A 26,490-nucleotide genomic window follows, 5' to 3' on the forward strand; every position below is an offset into this window, starting at 1 on the left:
GTATCCTTACACGGAAGTCAACCCACATTTTTCAAACTGTGGGTCACACAAAGGCAGTGGTAGTTCTAGTTAACGACACAAAATGTCCTATTAATGGCCGGGTATTTTGGGATTGCAAGTAAACTTACATTTAATTTATACAATGGAAATGATAAACTACTTTTTTTTCTAAAAGAGAACACATTTCTTTTTGTATTTCTAAATGAGTTTTTTCTGCATATTTCTATAAAAAAATTGGTGGGTCGTGAGAAAGATTATAACCGTTTAAGTGGGTCATGTCATGAGAAAGTTTGAGAACCACTTTGGGTCATTTTGAAGCTTAAAGGTTTTTTTGGTTACTATGCATGTGGATGGTGACCCAGGTGGTCACCATATGCTCCCATGGTAACCAGAAAACCCAAACAACACTGCATCTGAGTTCTGAAGAACAAGGAAAGACATTTGGGATTCAAACGACATAAGGGTGAGAAAAACACGATGTATATAAATGCTGTAGGCTTTTGGGTGAACTATTATACCCTTTATATAAAACACTCCCTGGTGGTTATGTTGGCACTTGGCATCATTACAGTAGGGTTCTCAAGTCTCACGCATTCACCGTCCATGAGACAGGCATTTCAGTCACGCTCACGCTCCACACTTTGTATTTCTCACGCTGACGCTGAGAAAAGTAAGAGATAAATTGTCCTGCAATATACAATTAATGGACGAGGCGCAGCCTTACGCAGAGCAGTCCTGTTGAGTTCAGCTCAGTTGTTCAAGTTGTTTAGGTGCTCAACTTTACGCAGCGACGCAAGAACTTACAAGCAGATGTCATCAGAGTACCGCGAGAAATCTGGCGGGGGAGGCTGATTTCAAGTCGCTCTCGCGTTACTCTGATGTCATCCACTTGTCGTTTCTTGCTGCGCCGCATGACGTCGAACACACCTATTAATGCAGCCAGGCAATCAGAAAGAGTTTGTTGTTTCTGGTTAAATTACGTTATCGCGCTGCAAGCACGTTCGTTACTTACATGGATTTAACGGAGTGGAAGTTGGAAGAGCAAGATCCGATGAATGCGGTAGATATAAGCATTTTGATTTTACGATTCCTGGACGAAATCACTTGCCTTTGATGAGAGCCTTATGTTGGGGAATAAAGCCAAATTCGTGCTAAATTATTATTGATTCAGACAAAACTCTCAAACCCTCTTTTTTTAACTGATAAATCACATATGTGGGAATAAATATAGATCATTTGTTGGTTTATCGATCAGTTATTGACACATCTAAATGAACAAAATCGGATATTAGCGAGTGAAACCGAGAGTTTTTTTATTTTATTTTTATTGTTTTTGTGTTAGATAAATAGCAAAATTGTTTTTAAAAAAATTGGCTACACAGTGACCTTTTTACAATTTTCGCATTGTCTTTAAATTTTTTGTGGAGCCCTTATGGTTTTTTTGTAAAATTATTTAAATGGATAATTTCTTATAGTAATGGAAACACTTAGATAATTATAATAATAACTATAAGTTAGATAAAACACAACTAAAATGTAGTAATGAGTGACGTACAGTGGATCCAGAGTAAAATTAGGGCAAAGTAAGGTTGGGAACCAAATACTAACGTTTTGATTCTGTTCAGAAAACGTTATTTGATAACCAAAAACAAACCATAAAGTAGTTAAAGTAATTATCTGTTTAACACTTAGAGATTCAAGAAAAATCAAACAATGCTTAATCTAGCATCTTATAAAACCACTGAAAGATGAGTATGAAATGTTTAATCTACCAGACGAGGGCGCCACGTGTCCAGTATTTACTTTTATCTCTTATAATACCTGAACAGTTTTAAAGGGATAGGTCACCCAAACATTCTGTCAACATTTACTCACTCTCATGTTTTTACAAACCTGTAAAAAGACTTTGTTCTAATGAACATTAAGGAAGATAATTTAAGGAATGTATGTAACCAAACTGATCAGAGGCACCATTGGCTTCCAGGAAAAAAGAATACTAAGGAAGTCAATGGGGCCTCTGATCGGTTTAGTTACAAACATCGCTCAAAATATCTTCCTTTGTGTTCATCAGAGCAGATACATTTATACAGGTTTGTAACAACATGAGAGTGAGTAAATGATGACTTAATTTTCATTTTTGGGTGAACTATCCCTTTAAGTCTGCACAGTGTTTTGTCTGATTCACCAAAAAAAAATAATATAATGTTTTTAATTAAAGACCTGTGTGATAATTGATAAATGTAAATTTTTATAAAGTAGCCTACTTTTGTGATACCTTACTAATGGTAATACATGGTATTTTCATATATGACGGCAACAGTCACTTTATTCTTGCACATAAATATTTTTTAATTCAATTCTATGCACACTATAAATTTATTATGCTTATGGAATTAAAATACATACATATTGTCACAATAATGCTTTGCGCTGTGATCTTGCACAGGTGTGCGTGCATGCATGTATGTGTGTGAGAGAGAGAGAGAGAAAGTGAGTGTGAGAGAGAGAGTGAGTGTGTGTGTGTTAGAGAGTCAGTGTTGTTGAATCTCAGAGAAGCACACATCTCTTTCTCTTGATTTTTTTGCTCTTTTTTCGGGGTTCACATTAATTAGTTCATCACTTTTGTACAGGAAAGGACTAAAGGTGTGTCATTCACTGCAGGATTTCAGATGTTCAGCTTGCGTTTGCATCACACACTCTGCACGCGCTGCTGAAGGTCGGACCGAGCGCACTCTGATCGGATGGATTGATCAGGTACATGGATCTGTTTTCTTCTTTTCATCTGTATGTGTGAGATTTTTCTCTGCTTTTACTGATGATGTGTTTGTCAGTTTAATAGCATCAGTGCAAAAAACACACAACAGTAAATTACTAGTTGAGTTAATGTTGGAGTGCCATAATCAATCAGTAGCTCATTTATATAAGTACAAGCATAGTATTATTTCTAAGTGTGATGTTTAGTAATCAATCTGAAACTCTTTGCTATACCTGTTCTTAACCTTTTAAAAATGCAACAAAAAGAGCTCATAATAAGTACATAAGAGAGTAGAAATTACATTCCCATGGACATTTAAAGCAAACCACAAGACAAAAAAGGTCATTCAAGTGTCAGGATTACATCTTTTGTATTGTTTTTCTTGTGTAACATTGTAAAAGTTAAATAAAAAATGTAGAGGACTTAAGACATTTTAACTTAAAAGCAAAACTTCTTATTAATCTAAACTTTGTTTAGCCTAAAAACAAAATTTCATTTATATACATTATATTTTCATTTATACAGAGTGACTTCAGTTCAATACAACAAGCGATTTATCTTCATAAGGCAATAAACACGATAAGTGCCAGTAATACAAAGTTTCAATCACAAGGTTTAGATAGTATAAACTAATATACAGAGAAATTAAGGAAAGAGCGGCATAGTCAAGAGATCTTTTTGAAGTGATCTTGGATGAAATTAGTTTTTTGGTCGCAGATCCTTTACTGACTGTAGTCTTCAGTAGAGGACCCTATATAATAACAGTGAGAGTTCTGGATGTATTAATGTCTATGAACTCTTCTGCACATTGGGATCATTGATCGTTTATAAAATCACACATTGACATAATCAACCATTAAAAATGCTTGAAGATTTTAAATAAAATTTATGTTTTAGATATTAACAATTGTCTGATAGTACAGTATCAGATACCAAGATCAAAAATACCATATACGTCATATTACCAATGTCTAGAAATTTAGATTTTTTTTCATTGTTTTTATTTCATCATGACATTTCATTGATTTTTATTCACTCATCAATACAAGTGATGACAATAATCTTAAAATGGCTAAATAAACAGCCTGGCTTTATTTTCATCATTACTGTTTAGTAATGCGTACGTTTATATACACACAATGAAGAGATGTACAGTATATAACATTTTTAAAAATGCATAAGTAATATAACAGATGTGTGTCAGTTTGGATGTTTGACTTAAATCACAGTGCGTTATCAGTGTCTCAATGTAATTCAGAAGTAAATATGTTAATTATTATTTTGCTTACAATTACAATTATAAACATTGCTTATAAAAGTAATAATTAAAAATAAAATTAAATACTTTACAAAAAATAATAGCTTTATTTTATGTATTATTATTATTTTTATTTGTTAGACACAAACCACAAGATCAGATAGTTTATAATAAAATAAAATAAAAACAAAACATTGTTTTAATAAAACATAAACATCACCAACAGCATATAGTGTTTTACTAAACATGATGTTTCATATCAGTAGATGATTTAAGAGAAACAAATTTATTCTTGACATCAAATTTCTGAATTATCTGTTTGTTTGATTTGATTACTGCAGATTGGATTCACAAGTACTCGAGTTTAATATGTCTGGTGTTTTATTTATAAAATGTCTTTTTTTAAAAGGAGTTGTTTTTAACACAACAATACAGTTGTCACACACACACAGCGATACTTTTACACCTATATGATGGCTTTTTGCATTGAGAAAGTAGTTTTTATACAAACACCCACAGCCATTGTGAATCTGTTAAGTCTTTATATACTTTATGCGACTCTGCCTGTGAAATGCAGGCTAGAGTCTCAAAATCAAATGATGAGATCTGAAGCATCTGGAGATCTTGATTCCAGCCATTAATTTCACTATGATTTTAATATTTGACATGATCTTATTAGTCAATATTAGGGCTGCTCGATTATTAGGGCTGCTCGATTATCCATTATTCATAATCCCGAATATTTACAGTAGGTAACAACATAATCCCGATTATTTAACGCAATTTACTTATTGCGTGTATTTATATATATATTGAAACACATAAAACTTATCAAATACATCAGGATTACTTCTTTGTGTTCGGATTTCGGACAGATGCGAGAGCATGTGCGAGAGAGAGAGAGACAGAGAGAGAAGGAGAGAGAGAGGCGCTACAATGCAGCTGCTTATGATGCACTGTATTTATATCACAAAACAAAATGCGGCACACTAATCGAATTACCTTGATTATCTTGTTTTTGCAATCGAAATGTGCCATAATCGAAATTGAAAAATTATTATTTGCACGGCCCTAGTCAATATTAAAGATATCAAGATTATATTTTCACAGAATGATATTTACACAAGTTTAGTTAGCAGTCACATACAGTAGGCCTATATTATCTGTTATATTTTAAAATCAGTATGTTGAGATGTACTTCACTCTTGTTCTGTTTGTCATAAACCTTTATATTTTATCATGCATTACTAAGGTCTTTATTAACATCTCACTCTGATTTACACACGAGACGGATGATGTTAAATACAGACAGAGCTGATAACTGAATCTAGATCAGCTTACATTGGTGTGTGTGTGACCAGTGGCGGCTCTTTTCCGAGGGGCGCTAGTTCAAAATATGTGTTTGTAGTGTCTTGTGGTGTTTTCATGTCGAAATATGTGTTCGTTGCGTCATGTGAACCATGTGCATCATGCGTCATGTCAATGTACTTGCCTCTGCACACGCGTCGAAAGGGTTCACAAAATACTCGCAAGACACTAACTTAACACTAAACTCTGATTGGGTGATTCTCACGAAAACTTGGTTTTAAAAATGTCAAGCATGAAAATGTAAAAATTGCTTAAATTTACTTATTTTCCCACCAGACATTGAAAAACAAAGTCTGGAGTAAATGGGAACATTAATTTAAAAACTTTTACTTATCATTTAACACTTTTTGTAAGATAATTTAAAACATTAGTCCTAAAAAATCTCATTACCGCAACAGTCAGAAAACATCAACACTGACATATTTTCAAAATGACATGACAAACCTGAAAGAACATAATTTGGAGATTCTGCACATGCATTTAACATCAAAGTATTATGCTTCTATTAATTAAATTAACATTTAATAAGCATCTGTTGCGGTAATGATAATCAAAATGTCGTGTAAGCATTCTGACAAGACAATATTTCAAATTAACTGTAAAAAAATGATCTTACCTGGTAGCCATCTTGAAGTAACTGGTCCATGTGCTTGGTCACTCAAAATCAAACTTTATTAAAATTCTGTATGTGTGCTTAAACTGTTCTCAAAAAGTGTTGCGGAGGATGAGAACATCAGGAATGGACACATCATTTTCCTAATTTTTCTTCATTATTATTATTATACATGAATATTCAGTAAATAATTTTTCTGTCATCTAAAGTAGTCTAGCAAAACATCCATTTATTTTTTTTCTTAATATTTTTGTGTTAATTTGATTAAATTACAACATAACGCATGTTCAAACACAGCCGGACACATTGCGGTAATGAGAATTTATAAATTCTTATGTTGAAATCACACATTGTGCAAGGTAGAACACAGTGTTAATTCTGATGCTTTTTAATGTTATATATATTACACATTTTAAAGCTAAAATTAGTGCCGTGGTGTTTCAATGGTTTCGTGAGAATCACCCGATTACACATGAGATTAAGCGAGAATCTGGCAAACATGAGCATTTATTAGCATAAACCCTATCTGCAGCAGGCACGTATTTTGGAATGACGCGTGAAGCATAGGTTCACATGAACACATATTTTGACATCACAAGCCAAACACATGTTGTGCGCCCCCCAAAAAAGTCACCAGCCACCACTGGTTATGACCAGGGAACTTTTTTAGCTTTTTCCATGGAAATGTTTTGGAAAAATCTGCAGAATGATTTAAACAATTTTTTAGAAGATATTAGAGAATTTAAGATGACCATTACAGAGACTCAGTCTCTCTCTATACACAAACACACTGCAGACATTTACCTTGCGTGTGTCATTCTCTCCCCTCTAATGAAATGGTTTAATCTGATCAGACACTGTTTAAATTATTTAGTTCAATCAGTGACAAACATCAGAGGTAGCCAATGAAAATTTAAGTCCCACATTAAGCTAGTAAACAGAACCAATCAGAATGAGACGGCCGCTAAAGTTTGTGATGAAGTACAGGGTGGAAGAGCAGGAGACTGACTGACTGAGATGGTAGGAGGCAGTGCGTTTACTTTGCCGGCGTTAGGTCATGTGGTGACATTTTCGCAGTGTGATTGCCTCATAGATTTTGAGAGGTCCGTCATTCATCAGCCTAGCACATCAGGCAGGCCAGAACGATAAAAATATTTGCTCTAAATGCTGCACAAAACTCTTGCCGAGTACAATGTAAAAAGCACATGCAGTCAAAATCCCGGTATTTTTATGCCATACTGTAGTAAACAGTGTTTTGAATAACACACTGGAAAAAGGGGTACACATGTCACCATCATTACAGTCCTGCCTGCTGTTGATGTGATTTAAAGAAAACATGAGTAGCCTTCTACAGCACACTTTTCTTGAATGGATACAATACTGTGCAAACGTTTTAGGCCACCATGCCAGAATTAGATTTGTTGTTTTTGCAATGTTATAGTGATCATGTATAATTATTTCTCAGGTTCTTTATTAAAATACAACCAGAAAATACATGTGTATAAAAAACTGTATGAAATTGTAAACTGGTGTGTCAAGTTTTTAGGGTAAACTCCTCTTTCACTTGAGCAATAGCAGGAAACTGCAGGATCTCTTAAACCTAAATAAAATTAAATCCTAATTTCTAATTTTAAAGAAATGAGTCTTTTTACTTCATTCTGCTCAAAAACGCTCAAGATGTGTTTGTGGCCAAGAGAGGTCACACTAAACACAGACGATGCATAAGAAGACATTTAGTCCTGAAACTTATTTTTTTTGTACATATTTCCTGTTTGTAATAAAATATGTAAATATGGATGGACATTAACACTTCTAAAACAAGAAGTCTGGTGGTGGTGGCTTAGACGTTTGCACAGCAATGTATGTTTATTACCTTTATTAAATAATATATTATTATTATAGTACCATGATATCTTCATACGAGTAATTTAATTTTGAGTTGTACATTTGACTGCCTTATTTTCAATTTCTGAATGTTTACTTTAACTTTGATAACAGACTGATAAAACTATTGGAAAAACTGGAAAAGCTTTATATTACTATTATTATTCTGTAACAATTTCATATCTTTATTAATTATTGCATTAATTGTTGCATTAATATTTATGCAATTTTACTTACAGTTTTTCTGAATTGCTAAAACACTAAACCCCAATCTCTGAACCAAATTCATAGTCGCCTAAACCAATTTGTCAATTCATGCACTCTTTTGGCAAAACTCTTAACACAAACTTCTCACTAAAACACACATTTCACACTGCAATGCACTTGTTTTATAAATGCTAAACACAGGCAGGCAAAAGTTGAACACAACTACAACACAGTTATCATCGAGTAAACACAACAACTCAACTCATGTTTTTTTACCAAATTGATGCAATTGGCAAAATTTGCAGTTGGATTGCTGACTTTTTACAAAATACAAGTGCTGCTTATAGTAATATTGAAAACTTACTATTACTTGCAGTACTTACAGTAAAGTATTCACTATATTCATTGAACTAAACTTGTGATTACAGTAATATGGGTTTTTAACAGTATTTGTCAAGTGTGTTGTTATGTACAATAAACATGTATTTTTCTGTAAGCAGATGTCCTGGATGTTGTGTTTTCCATTATTAAAGATAGTGTCTAATGGATGCTTGTAGTGTTTTATATTATAGACTTATGTGTGTATGATTTGAAAGCTTAGTTTGATTTTGAGTACAGCTGAAATGGTTTTGAAGGAATTGTTTGATTTTGCTGGAAGAGTTAGAGGTTTTGTGATTTTTGTTTGAAAATTGGGATTTGTGTTTAAGGTTCTGAGAAAATGAGTAATGGTTTCAAAAAATGTGTTTTAGCAATTTTAGAAAAACTGTCATTTATTGCTTAATGGCATTGTTTTGATGTGATATTTATATAAATACTTAGCTTATATACTCATGTATTATACAGTATGAGTATATGATATGGGTGGTGGGGGCCCAAGTCTATATTTTTTCAGGGGGCACAGAATTCCGTAGCTACGGCCCTGTGTGTGTGTGTGTGTGTGTGTGTGTGTGTGTGCGTGCGTGCGTGCGTGCGCGTGCGTGTGTGTTTTGGGTTGCTATTATTGGATGTCCTTATCACCTTCAATCCTGTATTAATGTGGACTCGTCGTGATCTCAGAAGTTATTGTGGTGTTTGTTGAAACTAAGCGAGGAGTGAAGGTCTTTACGAATGGCTCTGATGTGTTCACATGAGACAGAGATTGATTTACAGATGAGTAGTGTAGACAACAAACAATTAACTCAAATATGGGAAAATATTTCCTACATCCAACACTTCTTGTTGATGTCTTGTGCATCCAACCGTTCAGTTTTGTTTTGTCACTTGATAATATGACTTAAACAAATTGTGTGTTATTAATACAGTACACACTGTTTTGCCCAGTGTTTGCTGTAAATCTTTTAATCATGATGATGTTGGGTCTATAGGCTTATGGTAATTCATATTTTATTTTAAAGACAGATTGTTTGGGCTTGTTTGGTTTGATGCTTTTTGGTACATCTGTAGTTTTGGTTGAAATTTGGTTCAATGGTCTGAACACACTGAGCGAGAACTAAAATTATGTTTTAGATCAGTGGCTGGTTGCATAAACAGCCGTGACATAATACTGCGCCTTAAGAATGAGTCTGACTAACTAGCAATTAGTTAGGGCTAATCGGTTTTATTATTTGTATTTTAATTAAACCAATTTACCTTTCTATGTAACATACTTAAAACAGGTATGATCAGTCTTGAAGAAAAAATTCATGACTAACTTTTAAGACTAGTCTTAAAGGTTTATGCAACCGGCCACATGGGTCTTCAACTTCTCGATTTTAAAAATGTAAATATGATGCGGGCCAAACTTTTACCCCTATTTTTACCTTTTATATATTTTTTTTACTTTTTGTTATAGGTCATATATTAAAAAACATTAATTTAAAAAAAAGATGCACACATCTTTATTTTACCTTTTAATTATATACTGAAAACTCATATTTTATTTTTTAATATTTTAAAAACAATTGCAGTTTAACATTTCAAGAGACTAAGAGATTAATAGTTTAACTATGACCATTGCACAAAAAAAGTGCAAATGTAAATAATCGAGACATGTTACTAACTGTAATGCAGAGCTCTTAAACTGCTTTTGTTTATCACTGTTTAACTTTCATAAATTGCTACATTTCAAGTATTCACAAGCCAGTCTTCTTCTAATGACAAAAATTGCACTTTATGTTTTCTTTTTTAATATTTTTAGGATATATAGGTTAAAGAGCACCAATTATGCTAATAAATTGGCACGTTAGCACGTAAATGCAGTATCCCATAGTACATACATGTTATTAAAACTTGAACTAATGCACTGTGAGTCTTATAAATTGCTTACATACCTCACCGATTTCCCACTGTCTGGAAAACGCTCGGTTTAGTTCCTGTCTCCGCCTCCCAAAATGTCTAGTGTAATCGGATTGGTCAGATGACTACTCAACTGTTATTGGTCAGCTGGGTTCGTCGTGTGTTTGAAAGGTTACGCCCCTGACTACGCGTGGGTTGACACCGGTTCTGACTGAGTGTCACAGCCTCAGAGGCAACGTAAACAAGCGTTATATTTCTCTATAAACGATGATGTCTGTACTGCCTTACCACTTCGAGCTCGATCCAGAGAGTTCAGACGGCCGTTATGATATAAAGGATCTCCGTCAATGAATGCGATTGGATTTAACTTTTTTAGGTGTCCTTAGCTCTGCCAGAATGCTAAACGAAGACGAAAATGTGTTGCAAAGACATCCAAAAGGTAATTATAACGTACTACATAACTATATGGAAACACCAAATGTAGCACATAGAAAGTATTTGTTGAAATGATTATAAAACGATTTCACTTGGTAATTTATACATTATTTTACTATAGTAAAATGTATTACTGTTTACATACTCTATTACTGTGCAAACTATATGGAAACACCAAATGTAGCACATAGAAAGTATTTGTTGAAATGATTATAAAACGATTTCACTTGGTAATTTCTACATTATTTTACTATAGTAAAATGTATTATAAAAGACTGTTTACATACTCTATTACTGTGCAAACTATATGGAAACACCAAATGTAGCACATAGAAAGTATTTGTTGAAATGATTATAAAACGATTTCACTTGGTAATTTCTACATTATTTTACTATAGTAAAATGTATTATAAAAGACTGTTTACATACTCTATTACTGTGCAAACTATATGGAAACACCAAATGTAGCACATAGAAAGTATTTGTTGAAATGATTATAAAACGATTTCACTTGGTAATTTCTACATTATTTTACTATAGTAAACTTCATTATAAAATACTGCTTACATACTATTTTACTGTGCTATGTTTTTACTTATTAGGTTTTAAGGAGAATGCAACAGGTTCCAGGGCCTCTTACCTGCGTGATTCATCATCCAGGTTTTGCACAAATTGTCTAAATCCCTACACACAGAACATTTATTGTACCGACTATAAGCCTTTGAGGCGCAGGACTAGAGTAAGTTTTATTACATTTTTAAACCAATAACACTAAAGTATTATTATAGTAACAAAGTACCCAAAAGAACAAAAGATGTAACTTTAAAGAAAATATAGTAGTTAGTCAAAAGTTTATTTATTACAAATATATATTTAACTGTTAAACAATATACAAATAAACATACTTTAGTAACCATATTGTGCTCTTCTTTCAAAAAATTGTTCAATTCACTTCTTACAGCTATCTATTCAGATAAATGGCATATCAAAGCTTTGTCAGCTGGTGCTATCTAAGACGACACTTTAGGGTTATCATCCTGTCGTGTGTTGTTCTCCAGATATGCTTGGAGCTTCCTGATCGGAATGTTGGCTTCCGACGACCCCTGCACTGAAGATGGCATGCAATCACGTCCTCCTTTGAAGGTCTCTCAAACTGTGATGCCAGGTCCATTGGAATCGGGGTTTCCTTCAGCTTATCTTCAAATACCTCAGCAAACACAAGCCTGATCACATCATCCACATAGCTGTACAAATATTGCAGTCAATAAATCTTTTTGTTTTGATAATTTATTTCCCTGCTTCATACATTAAGTTTTTAATTATGAATGTATTTGAAATAAAACATTACTGCTTACAGTATGTCACTTGTGTGTTTTGGGAACATAGCCTTGTACTTTCCCTCTCCTGCTTTTGTTATGGCTTGGTGACATTGTAATGGATGGCTGCAAGGTACAACCTGTAAAAATATAAATATGCAATTCATTTATTCTAAAAGTAAATACTACTTTACTTTACTTAACACAGTTACTAAAATACTTAAATACCTGCACAGCATTCCAATAAATGGGAAAGTCACATTTTTTGCTGCAAATCTGAAATCTCAGGGTACGGACGGCAAAGGCATCCACTGATGATGGTGATTGAAACATTGTGAAACGATGCTACTGCCTGGGTTCCTATGATTATGCAAAGAAAAAAACTTTGTCATCATCAGTTATACATTTAAGACTGGTAGTGGTTTCACTAGCTAAATACATCATGTGTTACACACCTTTGCTCCTCATATGCCTTGTACTGTGTGTAATGATGTTGCATGTTTGCATACAGTGTAGAAGGATGTGTCCAGCTGCGAATCTAGGATATAGACAAATAAAACAAACATGTATTCAGTCAAAAAGACATATTATAACAATAGAGTACAACGATTATAAATCGTTAGACTATTCATTAAAACGTTAATGTATTACATGTTACATGGCCCAACATTAGCAACACACATTACGTGTTTACTTCGTTTCAAAATCTAAGAAAGCTTCAAGTAAAAACAACAGTAAAATACATATCACGTTAAACAAATCATCTGTACTTCGAGTTTCTTGAGTTTGATCATGAGAACAAACTTTACCGGTAACAGTTTAGCTGGAACAGCTTAGCAAGTTTGTAAACATGTCTAAATAAACATCGATAAAAACGATAGTCTGCATAATTCAACATACACGTGTGTAAATATGGTACGAAATATGTTTATGAAATACATTATTACAACACAAAACAATTAGCTTGCAAGCTTAGCTCTACACATAGATATATATCTGAGCTCTACAAGCACATAATGTTAAGCTCCGGTTACCGGTAACGTAACTTACAGTAAAGGCAAATAATAAACATGAATACTTACAGCCTGTGATCCAGAAGTGCACGGTAATCCAACTTTCAGGAGGAGACGTCGCGCAGCTTCGGTTCATGAGAAGCAGTTATTGTGAAAACTCCGTGAACAACTTCTGACTGGATTTTTCCGGAACCGTATTAAACATGATGTCCTCTCTGTTAGTCCATAAAGTGATATTTTGCCCTTGCATCTAAAGAGACAGCGTCTACTCGAGAGATTTAATCGCTTAAACAATGAAACAATAGTTTGCAAACAGGGTCAAAGCAGGGACTCCCAACCTCCGCCATTTTAGCTCTCTTCTGACTCAGCGCTCTCCACCCCCGTCTTTGAGGGCGTACCCAAGCCAAGCAGAGAGGGCTGAACTATGATAATGTTGGTCTTATCTACGTCACCAATCCCAGGAAGTAAACTGTTGCCTACAATCCGAGTGTTTTTTGTAGTCCTCGAACGTTAGAGACGATAACTCGCGTCATCGTTTTCTTTGAGGTATGTACTTTTTGAATATCGTTAGCATGTACTAATACACTCTTACACACAAAATGATGTTTAAAAACTTGTATCTCATAATAGGTGCTCTTTAAACCGCCCTTCTATTGTACACATTTGATTCAGACATGACTGTCGGAGTTCGCCCCCTACTGGCAGTCGAAACACACTGAAATACATCACTTCCGGTCGGCATGTCACATGCGGTGTTGTCGCACAAGTATTTTTATGCATCCAAAGCTCAAATTTGATCTGAAAAGTACGCACCTGCAGATGATTGGCACCCCATACAGCCGCTTTCCGACTCTCCTTCCAGTTTATCAGCCATCATTTCTTATGTGGAAATACAGCATAAAAGATAACCGGCGGGCCGGATAAAGGTGATTGGAGGGCCGCATTTAGCCCTAGCCCTGTTGACTAGCCCTGTTTTAGAGGATTAAATCAGTTTTTAAGGATAATGTTTAAGCATAATGAAATAAAATTATTCAGTTGTTGAGTCTGCAGATGTTATCTTTGCTGTTTTAGGATCAGTAGAGTTTGAATTAATTTTACACATGAGTATTAATGTAAGCAGCTCATTAAAATCCTCACCTGTCAGAATCTATAAATAAGAAGTCATATCTTACTGTCAGCAGTGAAAACGCTTCACATGTGATGTGTTCAGTATCTTTACTGTCGTGTAAAGTTAAGTTTCTCTGTTAAAGGACACATCATAAATCTGATGAATCTGATGAAGACTATGTCACGGTGCTGTGTCTGCACTCTTCTGGTGTGAGGACATCAGTCACTACAAAACAAGATTATATATACAGCACAGTTTATACACATTGAGAAAGAACTAAGAAATTATTAAAATAAGGCTTAAAATAAGAAGAATAAAAAATGTATAACAATAATGTATAACAAATGACAAATGGCTCCTAACACTAACCAGGTCATACTGTATTGATGTGCTGTGGTTGAATATGACCGATACCTGACCCATTAAAATAACCTCACCTCCATCACGGTCAGATGTGCTGAAACCAGAAGAACATTTAAAGGACATTGTGTGTCTGTCCTTTACTGCTTCTCTGTGCTATAAACTACAGCTGATGAAAAACGTATTGGTTTGCTGAATATTTAATGGTGATGAGTTTGAATTGAGTTCTGTCAGTCATTGTTTTATATCAACCCAGTTTTCTGGCACCGTTTGGACCAGGGTTTAGTGTTTATTATAAAAATAGGGCTGTCAAAATTAACGCAAATTAATTTTAAAGCCACTTATTTAATTAGTCTGCGATTAGGCAATGCACAATTTCTGTTTGACCCTTGGTCTAGCCCATAGTTGTATAAATTGAGACGCAGCCTATACAGTAAATGTGACCCGTGCTGTCTAAATGAGTCAGAGAATTTCATAAAAATAAGAACATTAAGCTCTCGTCTAGCGAATCCAATGCTCTAAATGGTCATTGAACATCTAAGGGATCTTAAATTGTACGTTTTCTGAGAGGTGTACCATCCTAAATGCCTAATACACAAAGGATAGTTGTCCATCCACTTGCGCGTCTGACATTTTGGTTTCGTTTTAAAACATGCAGGAATTAAAAAATAGAATGCAGGACTTGCTTAATGGTAAAATATTTATTAAGAGAAATAAAGTTCGGGACCTGATTAATGTTAAAGGTGCAGTGTGTAATTTTTAAAAGGATCTCTTGACAGAAATGCAAAATAATATACAAAACTATATTATCAGGGGTGTATTAAGACCTTTTTATAATGAACCGTTATGTGTTCATTGCCTTAGAATGAGACGTTTTATCTACATACACCGAGGGTCCCTTTACATGGAAGCCGCCACGTTTCTACAGAAGCCCTTAACGGACAAACTTTTTTTACTAAGTTGTCTCCGACGATGACATGTTTGTCCGGTGACGGCTACTGTAGCTTCTCTATGTGTTTCAAAAGCAAGAGGTGAGCAGTGGACTGAGCCGTTGGTTGCAATTCACAACCTCACCACTAGATGCTGCTAAAATTTACACACTGTACCTTTAAAAGAGTTATTAAGAGCGACAAGACTCAAAAACGATCTTCCTCACGCAGACTGACACATTGTGCTGATATATAAACATCTACACAGAATTACAGCTTTAATAATATGTGTTTTGACAAGAATTCATACAGATATAATCTGTCATGTCTTAAGTGAATGTTTGGTTAACACATCAGATAGGAAAAATAACAATATATATATATATATATATATATATATATATATATGCATTACAGTAGATCTTAAAGCTGTATGTTGCAATGTCAATCAAACAATAAAAGAAAAATGTTTAAAATATATTGATATTGTTTTTGACTTTGTGTGTGCCAAATCTATTGGTTTTACCGGTGATTTTAAGGTATTGATGTGGTAATTTTAGATTTTTCTAAGCAGCAAACAGTAACGGAGAAAGAAAAGCATCTTCTAAAATGAAAATTCATATGCAAAACAATGGCTGATGGTTCTGTCGAAAATGTAAAGTTGTAAACATGCTGTTGTGAACATACATTTGCATAAAGCATCTAGATTTGAAGAGTTTGGCTCCGAAACGCAATAAATCAATTTTGGCTAATTTCGGGAAAAAACGTGTTTTCTATACCAAGAAAGTGACAAAATGAAAACCACTATTTTCTGCTACAAACTTTCACATAGCATCTTAAGGTTATAAAAACATAAAAAATTCAAATACATAATTTGTTTTTCAAGATTTATTATAAAAACGAATTGTTTTTTCCACAAAATACAATAAATCCATGACGTTTTTTTCTTCAAAATTCTATAAATTTATTAAATCAATATATAAATGTGCATTCATCTTCAAAACACTTACTTTGTCATATTAAGAACACTGTCATTGCTGCAGTTATACTTGGGATGTCGTCGCTTAACATTTTTCACAGCGATCAGCCTGAAAATGTTTTGGTCCTGCTCGATTTTCGTTGGCTTTGCGTACAATAATGGAAAGTTTTTCATAAGGTCTCCATGAGAATCTTTAAAGATAAATTTATAACAGTTAAAAATGTGCGCTAGTTAACTCATGACAATCATGCGATTTGTCCAGATAAAAAATTTTAATCACAAAATACCTTCCAGAAAATGTTCTTTAAATATAAACATACAATATATCAAATGAAAAAAACAGATCCTCTGCGTTTTATTTATTGTTGTACTTAAAGTAAGATGTATGTGGGTCAGTAGTGTCGAATTCACATGTATACATTTTTTGGTGTGAACATTGTCATCATGATATGTTCATAAAACCTCCCGGTGAGACCCAGCTATGTGTTTCATTTTTGATGTAGCTATTACAAAAGGAGCAATTAAAACCAGAATTAAAAATAGAGTGTTCATATTACACAGACAATCATAAAAAAACAACAAACTAATATGAGAGAGAGAGAGAGAGAGAGAGAGAGAGAGAGAGAGAGAGAGAATGAGGTGAGGAGATAATGGTGGTGAACAGAATCTCCAGTCATTGATTGAAATATCAGACTGAAATGAGAGAAAAACACACAGACAAAATAAACTAAAGGAGAGAAAAGATTTGAAAAGTAAGTGTAAATGTTTACTGTATGTGTTTGCTATCAAAATCCAAAGGATTAAAAAACTAAATGGTGTCTTTTTTTAAAAAAAAAATACAGAAAGTTTTCAGTGAGGGTAAGGTGCTTGTTCAATACTTATCTAGCATCAATACTTATATATTGAGCTGGAATGAGATGAGGTACTGTGATAAGAAACCAGAAGTGGATTTCTGCTGATGTTTGAATCCAGAGAAAGACACTTTCAGTGTTTAAGTACTTATGTAAGTTTAAGAGAGAGAGAGAGATGTTCATCTAGAAGTTCTTTACATGAGATGTAATGAAAATGAATCATGTGATCCTCCTACGAGATGTTAGAAAGAGCAAGGATCTTTGTTAAAAATCACAACTAAATTACTGTATGTTAGTCATTACCGATGATGTTTAAAAGTTTATTAATGTTTGCAGTTCTTTAATGGCTTGTTGTCTTGTTCTTTGCGATCACACACGTAGATGTCCTGATGGTCTGAATTAAACATGAAGAGCTTTTAAAATAAAACACACAATTAGAGAAGAGTCGTTCCTCTGACAGAATCTAAATGAGAAAATAAGTCAAGGTTTTCCCCCATGGTACTAAAATGAAAGACTTTTCTACAGTCATTGATCAGATGCCCAAAGTGGTAAAAAAAACCTGTTAAAAGCAATTACACATCATATATCACATGTGTTTCATTTATAATTCAACATGCTAATGTGTGTTGTAGAAATGTGACTCTTTTAAGTTCATTAAACATAAACATTAGTTTGTTTGTTTATTTTAAACACAGTTAATTGAAGTCGTGTGTGTGCGCGTGCTTGCGTGTGCGTGTGTGGTGCTTGTGCGTGCAGTAAATCCAGATGGGAAAACAAGATGGTCAAATCTCAACCACCTCCGTAATGAAATACACAACATGAATATCAGTTAATAATCACTTCTGTATGTAAGTGATCCATAGAGATGCCAGTAATGAACGTCTCATTCATTTCATCTGCTGTATGTGAGATAAATCAAGATCATCATTCACATCTGAAACATGAACAAAAAACAAAACATGCTGACAACCTCTCAGACTCATCACACACACACATTGAAAATATTCATAAAAAATGATATATATACAGTATGTATAGATAAAAGTAAGTTGCGCGTGTAAAGCATCATATATAAGTGTTGTTTGTTGTGTTTTCTCTTCAGGATGTGGAGGAGTCATCTTCAGATCGCTCAAATACAAACACTACTGCTCCTGGTTTCATTGGGTTTTACTCTTTTTGGATCTTCAGTCCAATCTGAGGAACATCTAGGTGAACTTCAATCTGTTGTGTGTTTTACACGCATGCATGTCTATCACACACATACAAACACTTGATATCTGGTGTTTGTCTTTGTTCTTCAGTGAATTCAGATTTATTAATAAAAACAAAAGAGGAAGAGAATTATCTCTGAAAAAAACTCAAACTTTATTTTCCCTTAAACTTTATTTTCTAAGTTGTCTCCATCTATGACATGTTTTTCCAGTGCCGGCTACCGTAGCTTCTCTATGTGTTTCAAAAGCGATGGGTGAGCAGTGGACTGAGCCGTTGGTTGCAATTCACATCCTCACCACTGTATGCTGCTAAAATTTACACACTGCACCTTTAAAACCCCATGCAGTGTTATGCAAATTCACTCATCATCACTGATCAATAGAGAAAAACTGCTACAGGTTTCAGTTGTGTTTGTTGTACACATGACACATCTACACACAGAACAGGCAGCACATTGAAATGTCACAAGCAATTAAAAGTACACAGAGCTGTGAGGTGTGTAAATAATTCATGTACTCTATTGAGGGTAGTAGCCTTCTTAAATACTAACACAGCTCTAGTTTAACATCACTGGAGATGAAGCTTAAATACTCACAGATCAGAATCATGTTCTTTAGATTTCATTCATATACATACAGTTCAACTCATTCAGGCTGCAGACACATTCTTATTAACTAAATTAAACTGATAAACCTATTTAGATTCATACACGTAGAGTCCTATCATGTCATCGTGTGTGTTTGTGGGCTTTGGTCTTCAGTGATGATGATGATGATGAAGGTGTTCTGTGTCCTGCAGATCATCAAGTCCGGACAGGCAGATGTGAGGTGGTGGCATTACATCGATGCTGTAATAAGAACAAGATTGAGGAACGCTCACAGACTGTTAAATGCTCGTGTTTCCCGGGTCAAGTAGCTGGAACCACCAGAGCATCTCCCTCCTGTGTGGATGGTATGAGAATGAGCTGGATACAGAGATTATCTGCCCGGTATAGAGTAAATATGACTGATGTAGAGTAACCATATGTCTGATGATATTATACAGTATATTTCAGAAATGTACACACAAAAAGAAATCCATTAACTGTCGTGGTTGGCAGAATGGTTTCATTTATCAGTGTTTGAAACACATTACTATAGTATGGCTGTTAAACACCAATATTTCTTGTTTGTACTGAAGAAGATTTGACAAAATGAATCCATAGATTTAAAAGATAAAGACACAGCAGCAGCTTATATTTCGAACAAAGATGTGATACTTTACATTTATGTATTTATGCATTTGGCAGATGCTTTAATCCAAAGCAATTTACAATGCACGACAATTTATACAATGTATTTTTCATAAGTTTGTGTGTTACCTGGGTTCAAACCCATGACGTTTTGCGCTGCTTATGCAATGCTCTACCACTGAGCGATACAGGAACACTGATAATACACAATGGGTTTCCTGGACAGGGATTATCTTAAGCTAGGACCAGGCCTTAGTTTACTTATGAAATATAAGTTTTAACAAACATGCTTTACAAAAAACATTTCTTGTGTGCATTTTGATGCAAAACAAAGGGCACTTATGTATTTAAAGATATGTCAGTGCAAGTTGTTTTCAGTTTGGACAGCTCTTACATTTATTTTAATCTAGGACTAGTCTAATCCCTGTCTGGGAAACCGCACCATAAAGTTTAAACCTCTCTGTTTAAATAAAAATAATTAACTAGCTGAAGATTAACAGCCCTGTACTGTACTACTATGACTAAAAAGATTATACTAATTAACTATTTTAAATATGCTACTTAATAAGGGTGTGACGAGAGACTTCACGAGACGAGACACGAGATTAGGTTCACGAGACGAGATTTTTACAATTATTTTGCTTATTGATAATGAAGTAATTTGATATTTTTTGGTAATAATAATAGACGCAAGTGAGCAATAACCTTTGAAATTACATAATAATGACGATGCAATAATAATTGGTTAAAATAAAATATCAAAACCAAACAACCTTACATTAATATGTAGCCAATGTAATAAAAACCAGCATTATGTATTATAACAAATGTCTTGCGGATGTTATCTTTACAGTTTCAGAAAACGCTTACTTTTAGACAAACAACATTTAAATCCATTTAAATCTTTAATATTTTCAATTCATTTCGAATTTATTTATTTATTTAGATTAAACTGTACTAGCGAGTATAGAAATAATGTAACATAACGTAGAAGTTTCCTAGACAGGGCTTATCCTAGTCCTAGCCTAAAATGCATTTTTGAGCTGCTTTAATTTAAAAACACGTTGTCCTGACTAAATTTAACATATATTGGTGACATTGTTTTTCTCTCAATATGCACACCTGTAGTGATTTTTGTAAGGTATGTTTGTAAAATCTTCTTAAATTACCTAATAAAAATAGTCATAGTCCTGGATTAGCCTAAATCTTGTCCGGGAAACCGCCCCATAGAGTTCTAAGTTAAGCCAATGTCAGCTGACTCCCTAGGGGTTGAAAAAACTCATGTCGCGTGAGTAACTGACGCTATGGGGAAACTCCTGTTTGCTCCGTGATTGAAGCCTATTGGGTTACTGTTTAAAATGTTTCAGCTAGTTTATTTTTTTCTACGGGTCAAAGATGAAAGAATTTTGTTCATAAGTTGTTGGTATTTGGGCTGTAAATAGTCATCGGGATGCTTTTGGGCTAGTTTTCATATGCATATCTGGCAAACCTGGCTGTACGCTTGCACACACTTTTGGGTTGGACCATATTAGTCATTCTACAAAAAAGGTGGAAATGCTTGTCCCTTGCTTTTGCAGACCCCTTAATCATTTAATTTGACCTAATAATTCCATAATGATATATATTTAATAAATATAGACTGTCCTTAAAATGATGAGAGGGTTTATTTATTTAATTTTCTTTTTTTTCCTTTTTTTAAACTTTTTATTAAATGTCTGGTCCTGAAAATCGCCCTGTCCCTTTGATCATACATGGAAGTTGAACTGTGTACTTCTTATTTAAAGGAACAGTATGTAAGAAATGTATATCAATTAATCATAAAATGCCGCTGATATGTCACTAGACATTAATAAATCATTTTTATTTCAAATACTTATATCACTCACAACAGTAGTCTGGCCAGGATATTGTTATTTAAAAAGTGGAGTTGCAGCCCTCAACTGATGTTTATGTTGTCATGTTATGTATTGGCCACCAGTTGTGTGATTGCAGTACCAGTTTTAGCCACAAGTTTTGTGATTGCAATACCAGTTTTGGCCACAATACTACATACTGTTCCTTTAAACCATGTTTTTTATAAAACAAATCTAATTTACATTTACCTTTAACCCTGTATGAATTTACTACAACACTGAAATGGTAAAAATATACTTTTACTATGAATAATATCAAATAAATATTTTTCCCCCAAATGTATGTCATACCCAAAGCACTTTTATTTTGAAACAATGCATCATCTCTTTGAAGTTTTTCTTGGGTCAAGAGGTCAGTGAAAGAAGTGCAGTGGAGGAAGGCAAAATGTTTTTGAGATGTCTTACTTAATTTGTCTAAAATATCATCTAAGAATTTTGAGAAGATTTTTTGGATGTCATTAGTGTTACTCTTTTTTTATAGCTGGGAGTGTTAAGATCTCTACACAAAAAAACATTATTCTGAATAAGTATCTGATTGTTACATCTCTGATGAAATAGCACATAGCTATTGGCAGCCATTTTGTTAAAATGTTAGTTTTTTTCTGTAAATTGTCATTGGTGTTAACGTCATTGGTGTTACTTCTCTAATGAGTACTTCCTAAGCACTATTCCTTTAACTGACCAACATAAAAGCATTAAAAACAATGTTTTTGTTTTAAGTTTATAAGTTTTATCGTATTCATTATCTTTTTTTATATTCTCATTTTGTCAGGTATTGAAGATACAATGTCATGGATTCTTTATTAAAATGTGTTAAAAAAGTTAAACCTAGATTAAGCTCCCCGTTTTGCGGATTCATAGATTTGACAAGTTAATTAATGTTATTAAAGAAGTTTTGGGTAAGTTTATTTAAGCAGATTTCCATCACCCGAATTCCATCTTTTCTGTAGAATGACCCAAATGCATTATCTAACATAAACAAACAATTAACAGTATAGTTTTTCAGCATTTATTAATTCTTGTTTATGTACAGTTATTCGTTTTAATTCATGTTAACAGTTTCAACTTTGATAAAAAAAAAACGTTATTAGTAAATACTAAAATTAATAAGATTTACAATTTAATTAGGCTATTTAATAAAAAGATTCAAATGAAAATACAAATAATAATTAATAATATATAGCTTGTGTCACCTTTTTTCACCCTTATGAGTTTGCATCCCGATTATAAAATGTTATAACTGATGTATTCTCATCATTTCATCCATATTGCTTTGAGTCATTTGAGTTTTGTATGAAATGAATTTTAATGGCAGTAAGAGACCCAGAGCTGGATGTGTTCAGATGGGTCCAGGTCCCTGAGTACCGCCTGACCTATTCTCTGACATTTTATCTTTGACATTCACTGCAAATTAAAGCTCATCTCTAATGTTCTCTGTGGGAAATCTCTAAAAAAAAAAAACACATCAGCACTTAACCTGTTCATTATCCCTTCTCATATGATCCTATCATTGATGTCCTCTGAGCTCTGTCAAGTGACTGTCACCTTCAGAGACGTTACTAAAACTATCACAGGATCAAAGCCTCACAGTAAACAACCTAAAATCTCTGATCTGTTTGTCTCTGTTTGTTCAGCATCTATAGTCCAACAGAAGTGGTGGTGTCAGATGGAGCCGTGTCTAGATGGAGAAGAATGTAAAGTTCTGCCGGACTTCAAAGGTTGGAGCTGTGCTACTGGAAACAAGATCAAAACCACAAAGGTGTGAAAACTCTCAGCTTACCGTCAGCATTATAAAAACATCATCAAGAAATATCTTCCTCTCCATTAAGATAAAACTCCCACAGCACTTAACTTGACCAGACCCATGAATCTACATAAGGAGCGTTCTGTCTGGCTGGGTTTATCTGGCTGTGTGTTATTGAAGGTCAGAGTATAAGGACATGACATCCATCTGTCTGTGAGATCATCTGTTAGAGTAGATGAAGCTTTTAGCTCCATTAATGACTAGCGTGTCACCACAACACCCTTGAACCATGGCGAGCTGCTAAGGGAACATATCGCTTGCTTTAATTAGAAGCTTTTAATAGTAACCCAATGCAAATGTCCTTCTGGTTATGACGACTGTTTGACTTCAGACTCATTTCTGGCTCATTCAACTTCTATCAATTATTTAAAGAGCCTCACCAAACCTGTCTGGAGCCCATTTATTGATCCCGAAGACCCCGCGGCCCTCTTTATTTGCTGTTGTTGTGATGGACCTCATCGATTCACAGATAAACCATGTGAACCTCAAAAATGCTATATCTTTCTTTCGGTATGAAATACTAAACTAATACCATTTCCTTCTTTCATTTCCCATGTTACGGGCATCAGATCTCCTCAGACCGGGATCAGCTCTGGTAACCGCTGGAAACCAGATACAGGTGAGGTGTCCAGTTTAAATCTATCTGCTCGATTCAGTCACAAAGACGACACAACGTCAGCTTCAGTAAATGATTTTGTGGAACAATAAGTCATGAGACAAACGTACCTTCAGACGTTTCGTCCTTCTTGACGTCATCTCTGGAGCATTGAAGCTTTGCTCTGTATTTTACGAACCTTGTATTTGTGACACTGCTGGATGTGAATAACTTAAGCATAAAGGAGAATGTATTATAGTCTGCGTAACATCACATATTCTACCTGATCTTATGTTGCACACACATTTATTAAAGTGTTTGTTCAGCGCAAAATGACAATTTTATTATAAATCACTTACCCCTGTGTCGTTCTAAACCATCAAGTCCTCAGATTGTCTTCAGAACACATTTTTAGATATATTTTTGAAGAAAACCGTGAGGCTTGTGTCTGTCCCATAGACTGCAGTTTGATTTTCAGTAGTTCAATAATAATATTATGAAGCGATGAGAACACTTTTGTGCGCAAAGAAAACTAAACAATTTTATTTATTTATTTATTTTGTGGCTAAAAAGCACATTACTTTTTTTGAAGTTTTTGAAAATAATATACATACATAGATACAGGTCATTGATAGTGCTTGAATCTATTTTATGCAATAAGGTTTCTGGAAAAATCCCTGTGTAGTGTAGGATAATATCATAAAATTCTAGACATTTTAACCACATGTGCTAAACTATTCGCTTTAAATGCTTATATCTTCTGTATGCGAATGTTGATTCATACCAAATTTTTTTTTTTGCATAGTTGTGTTTGACACATGAAAACGTCTCGGTTTACCTATGTAGAAGGGAACGGGACGCTGCGTCTTCATCGCTATACTTTCTGTGTCCCTGTAACCCCATCTTTGGCAATATTTCACATAGTGATATACTTCCTGGCTCCCGCGTCACCCTGTCTTTGTCGTTAAGCCTCACCATTGGTTGAATTTGATATACACATTCAGACGCACTTACCCCTGGAGGCGTCCCAAAAGTGTCACCGCAGTGATGCAGCACAAGTTCCCTCGAAATGTAATGTATCTTAAAAGGTAACACAATGTAACCTTGCTATCACTTAAAATATGTCCCCACATTTAGTCCTTGAATTTGAGATTATTGGACCTGGAAAGTCCTTGAAAGGTCCTTGAATTTGAAGTTTACTAAGGTGTGGGAACCCTGTGCATTGGCATGTTGAACGAGTCATTTTAGTTAGCAAAATGATCTCTTTGGATTTGAAACTTACATTTTTGCAACTTTACAGATCCTTTATGTGCACAGACATCTTTTAACACTCTAAAAAAGGAAAACATGAAATCAATTTGTTCTTCTTTTTTGGTCGTTCAGTGTGCGTTCACGAGCAGATACGGTGCATGCTGCTGATATGACATTTGTTTTTCTTTTTTTTACTTTAAGCCATTATGCAAATATTATAAAGAATACTTAAACAGACCGTTTAAATGCACAAATTACTTGCCAGTGTATTCTGTGTCTGTGAATATAATCGTTTGTTTTGTTTTCTTTGTGCACAAAATTTTCTCTTCATAATATTATTATTGAACTACTGATGACACGTGGACCTTTTTGGCGGTGTCTTTTATTCTTTTCTGTGAAAATCATACTGCAGTCTATGGGACATTCACAACCTCCTGGTTTTCATCAAAAATGGAAGTGTTCTGAAGACATTCGAAGGACTTGATGTTTTGGAACGACACAGGGGTGATTTATGATCAAATTGTAATTTTGGGGTGAACTAACCCTTTAAAAAGGCGTTATTCTGAGTCCATAGAAACCCTTTGCTTGTTAATATGCTGATAATAATGTTGATATTTTCTAAATTGTGTTACAGACAGATGGAGAATCTGAGGTGTCAGTCTCACTTTAACATGAGAAACACAGCAAATCGAAGCAGACACTCCTGCAAGTGTAAAGATGAATATCAGGGAAGAGTCAGATAATAAATGATAAAGCTGTTGTGACTGATCTGCTGGGATTGATCAGATCAGATCTCTTTCATCCTGTCATCTGCAGTGAGATCTTTCATCCTCGGCTCATGGTACTTGATAAAAACCTGATCAAAACATCAACTTTATTCAATATAAAGAATGAGGAAGAGTTTGATACTTTAGTTTTTTTGAAGTTCTAATATGAATGTTGATGTTTCCTCATTGTGCTGTTTATATATCTATGAGAGATTAATACAAACTACTGCAGGTTTAGAGGGCTTTCCTCTGTCTAAATGATATCTAATAAACTTTCATTGTTTTAATCTAACCAGTCTTTTCATTTCTTACATTGTTGCATCCTCATTATCTTTATTAACTAATTGACTATAAAGTAACTGACTTA

The 26,490-nt window shown here is 34.2% G+C and overlaps 1 protein-coding gene and 2 long non-coding RNA genes across 8 annotated transcripts; 2 read left to right on the forward strand and 1 right to left on the reverse strand.

Moving 5' to 3' along the window:
* LOC129432034 (chemokine-like protein TAFA-2) lies at nucleotides 1-26,415 on the forward strand. 6 transcript variants are annotated; one of them, XM_073866296.1, is made up of 7 exons: nucleotides 1-463; nucleotides 2,662-2,754; nucleotides 18,453-18,559; nucleotides 19,361-19,513; nucleotides 23,341-23,465; nucleotides 24,080-24,129; nucleotides 25,991-26,415. In XM_073866296.1, the coding sequence occupies exons 3-6, from the start codon at nucleotides 18,454-18,456 to the stop codon at nucleotides 24,107-24,109; spliced, it is 414 nt and encodes a 137-aa protein (XP_073722397.1). In that variant the 5' UTR covers nucleotides 1-463; nucleotides 2,662-2,754; nucleotide 18,453; the 3' UTR covers nucleotides 24,110-24,129; nucleotides 25,991-26,415. The 6 variants fall into 6 exon arrangements, with proteins under 6 accessions (XP_073722397.1, XP_055046162.2, XP_055046164.2 ...); XM_055190187.2 differs by having other exon boundaries at nucleotides 2-463; nucleotides 2,631-2,754; XM_055190189.2 differs by lacking the exon at nucleotides 1-463 and adding an exon at nucleotides 983-1,060 and having other exon boundaries at nucleotides 2,631-2,754.
* LOC141363538 (uncharacterized) lies at nucleotides 10,621-12,055 on the forward strand. The gene is made up of 3 exons (XR_012369050.1): nucleotides 10,621-10,798; nucleotides 11,397-11,533; nucleotides 11,853-12,055. It is a non-coding gene; the product is annotated as an uncharacterized lncRNA (long non-coding RNA).
* Nucleotides 11,629-13,358, reverse strand: LOC129437859 (uncharacterized). The gene is made up of 5 exons (XR_012369054.1): nucleotides 13,193-13,358; nucleotides 12,566-12,648; nucleotides 12,339-12,470; nucleotides 12,150-12,250; nucleotides 11,629-12,038 (listed from the first exon to the last, which is right to left on the reverse strand). It is a non-coding gene; the product is annotated as an uncharacterized lncRNA (long non-coding RNA).
* Nucleotides 26,416-26,490: the final 75 nt, after the last annotated feature.

Source organism: Misgurnus anguillicaudatus, chromosome 1, assembly GCF_027580225.2.
Source record: "Misgurnus anguillicaudatus chromosome 1, ASM2758022v2, whole genome shotgun sequence".
Classification (NCBI taxonomy): Eukaryota; Metazoa; Chordata; class Actinopteri; order Cypriniformes; family Cobitidae; genus Misgurnus; species Misgurnus anguillicaudatus.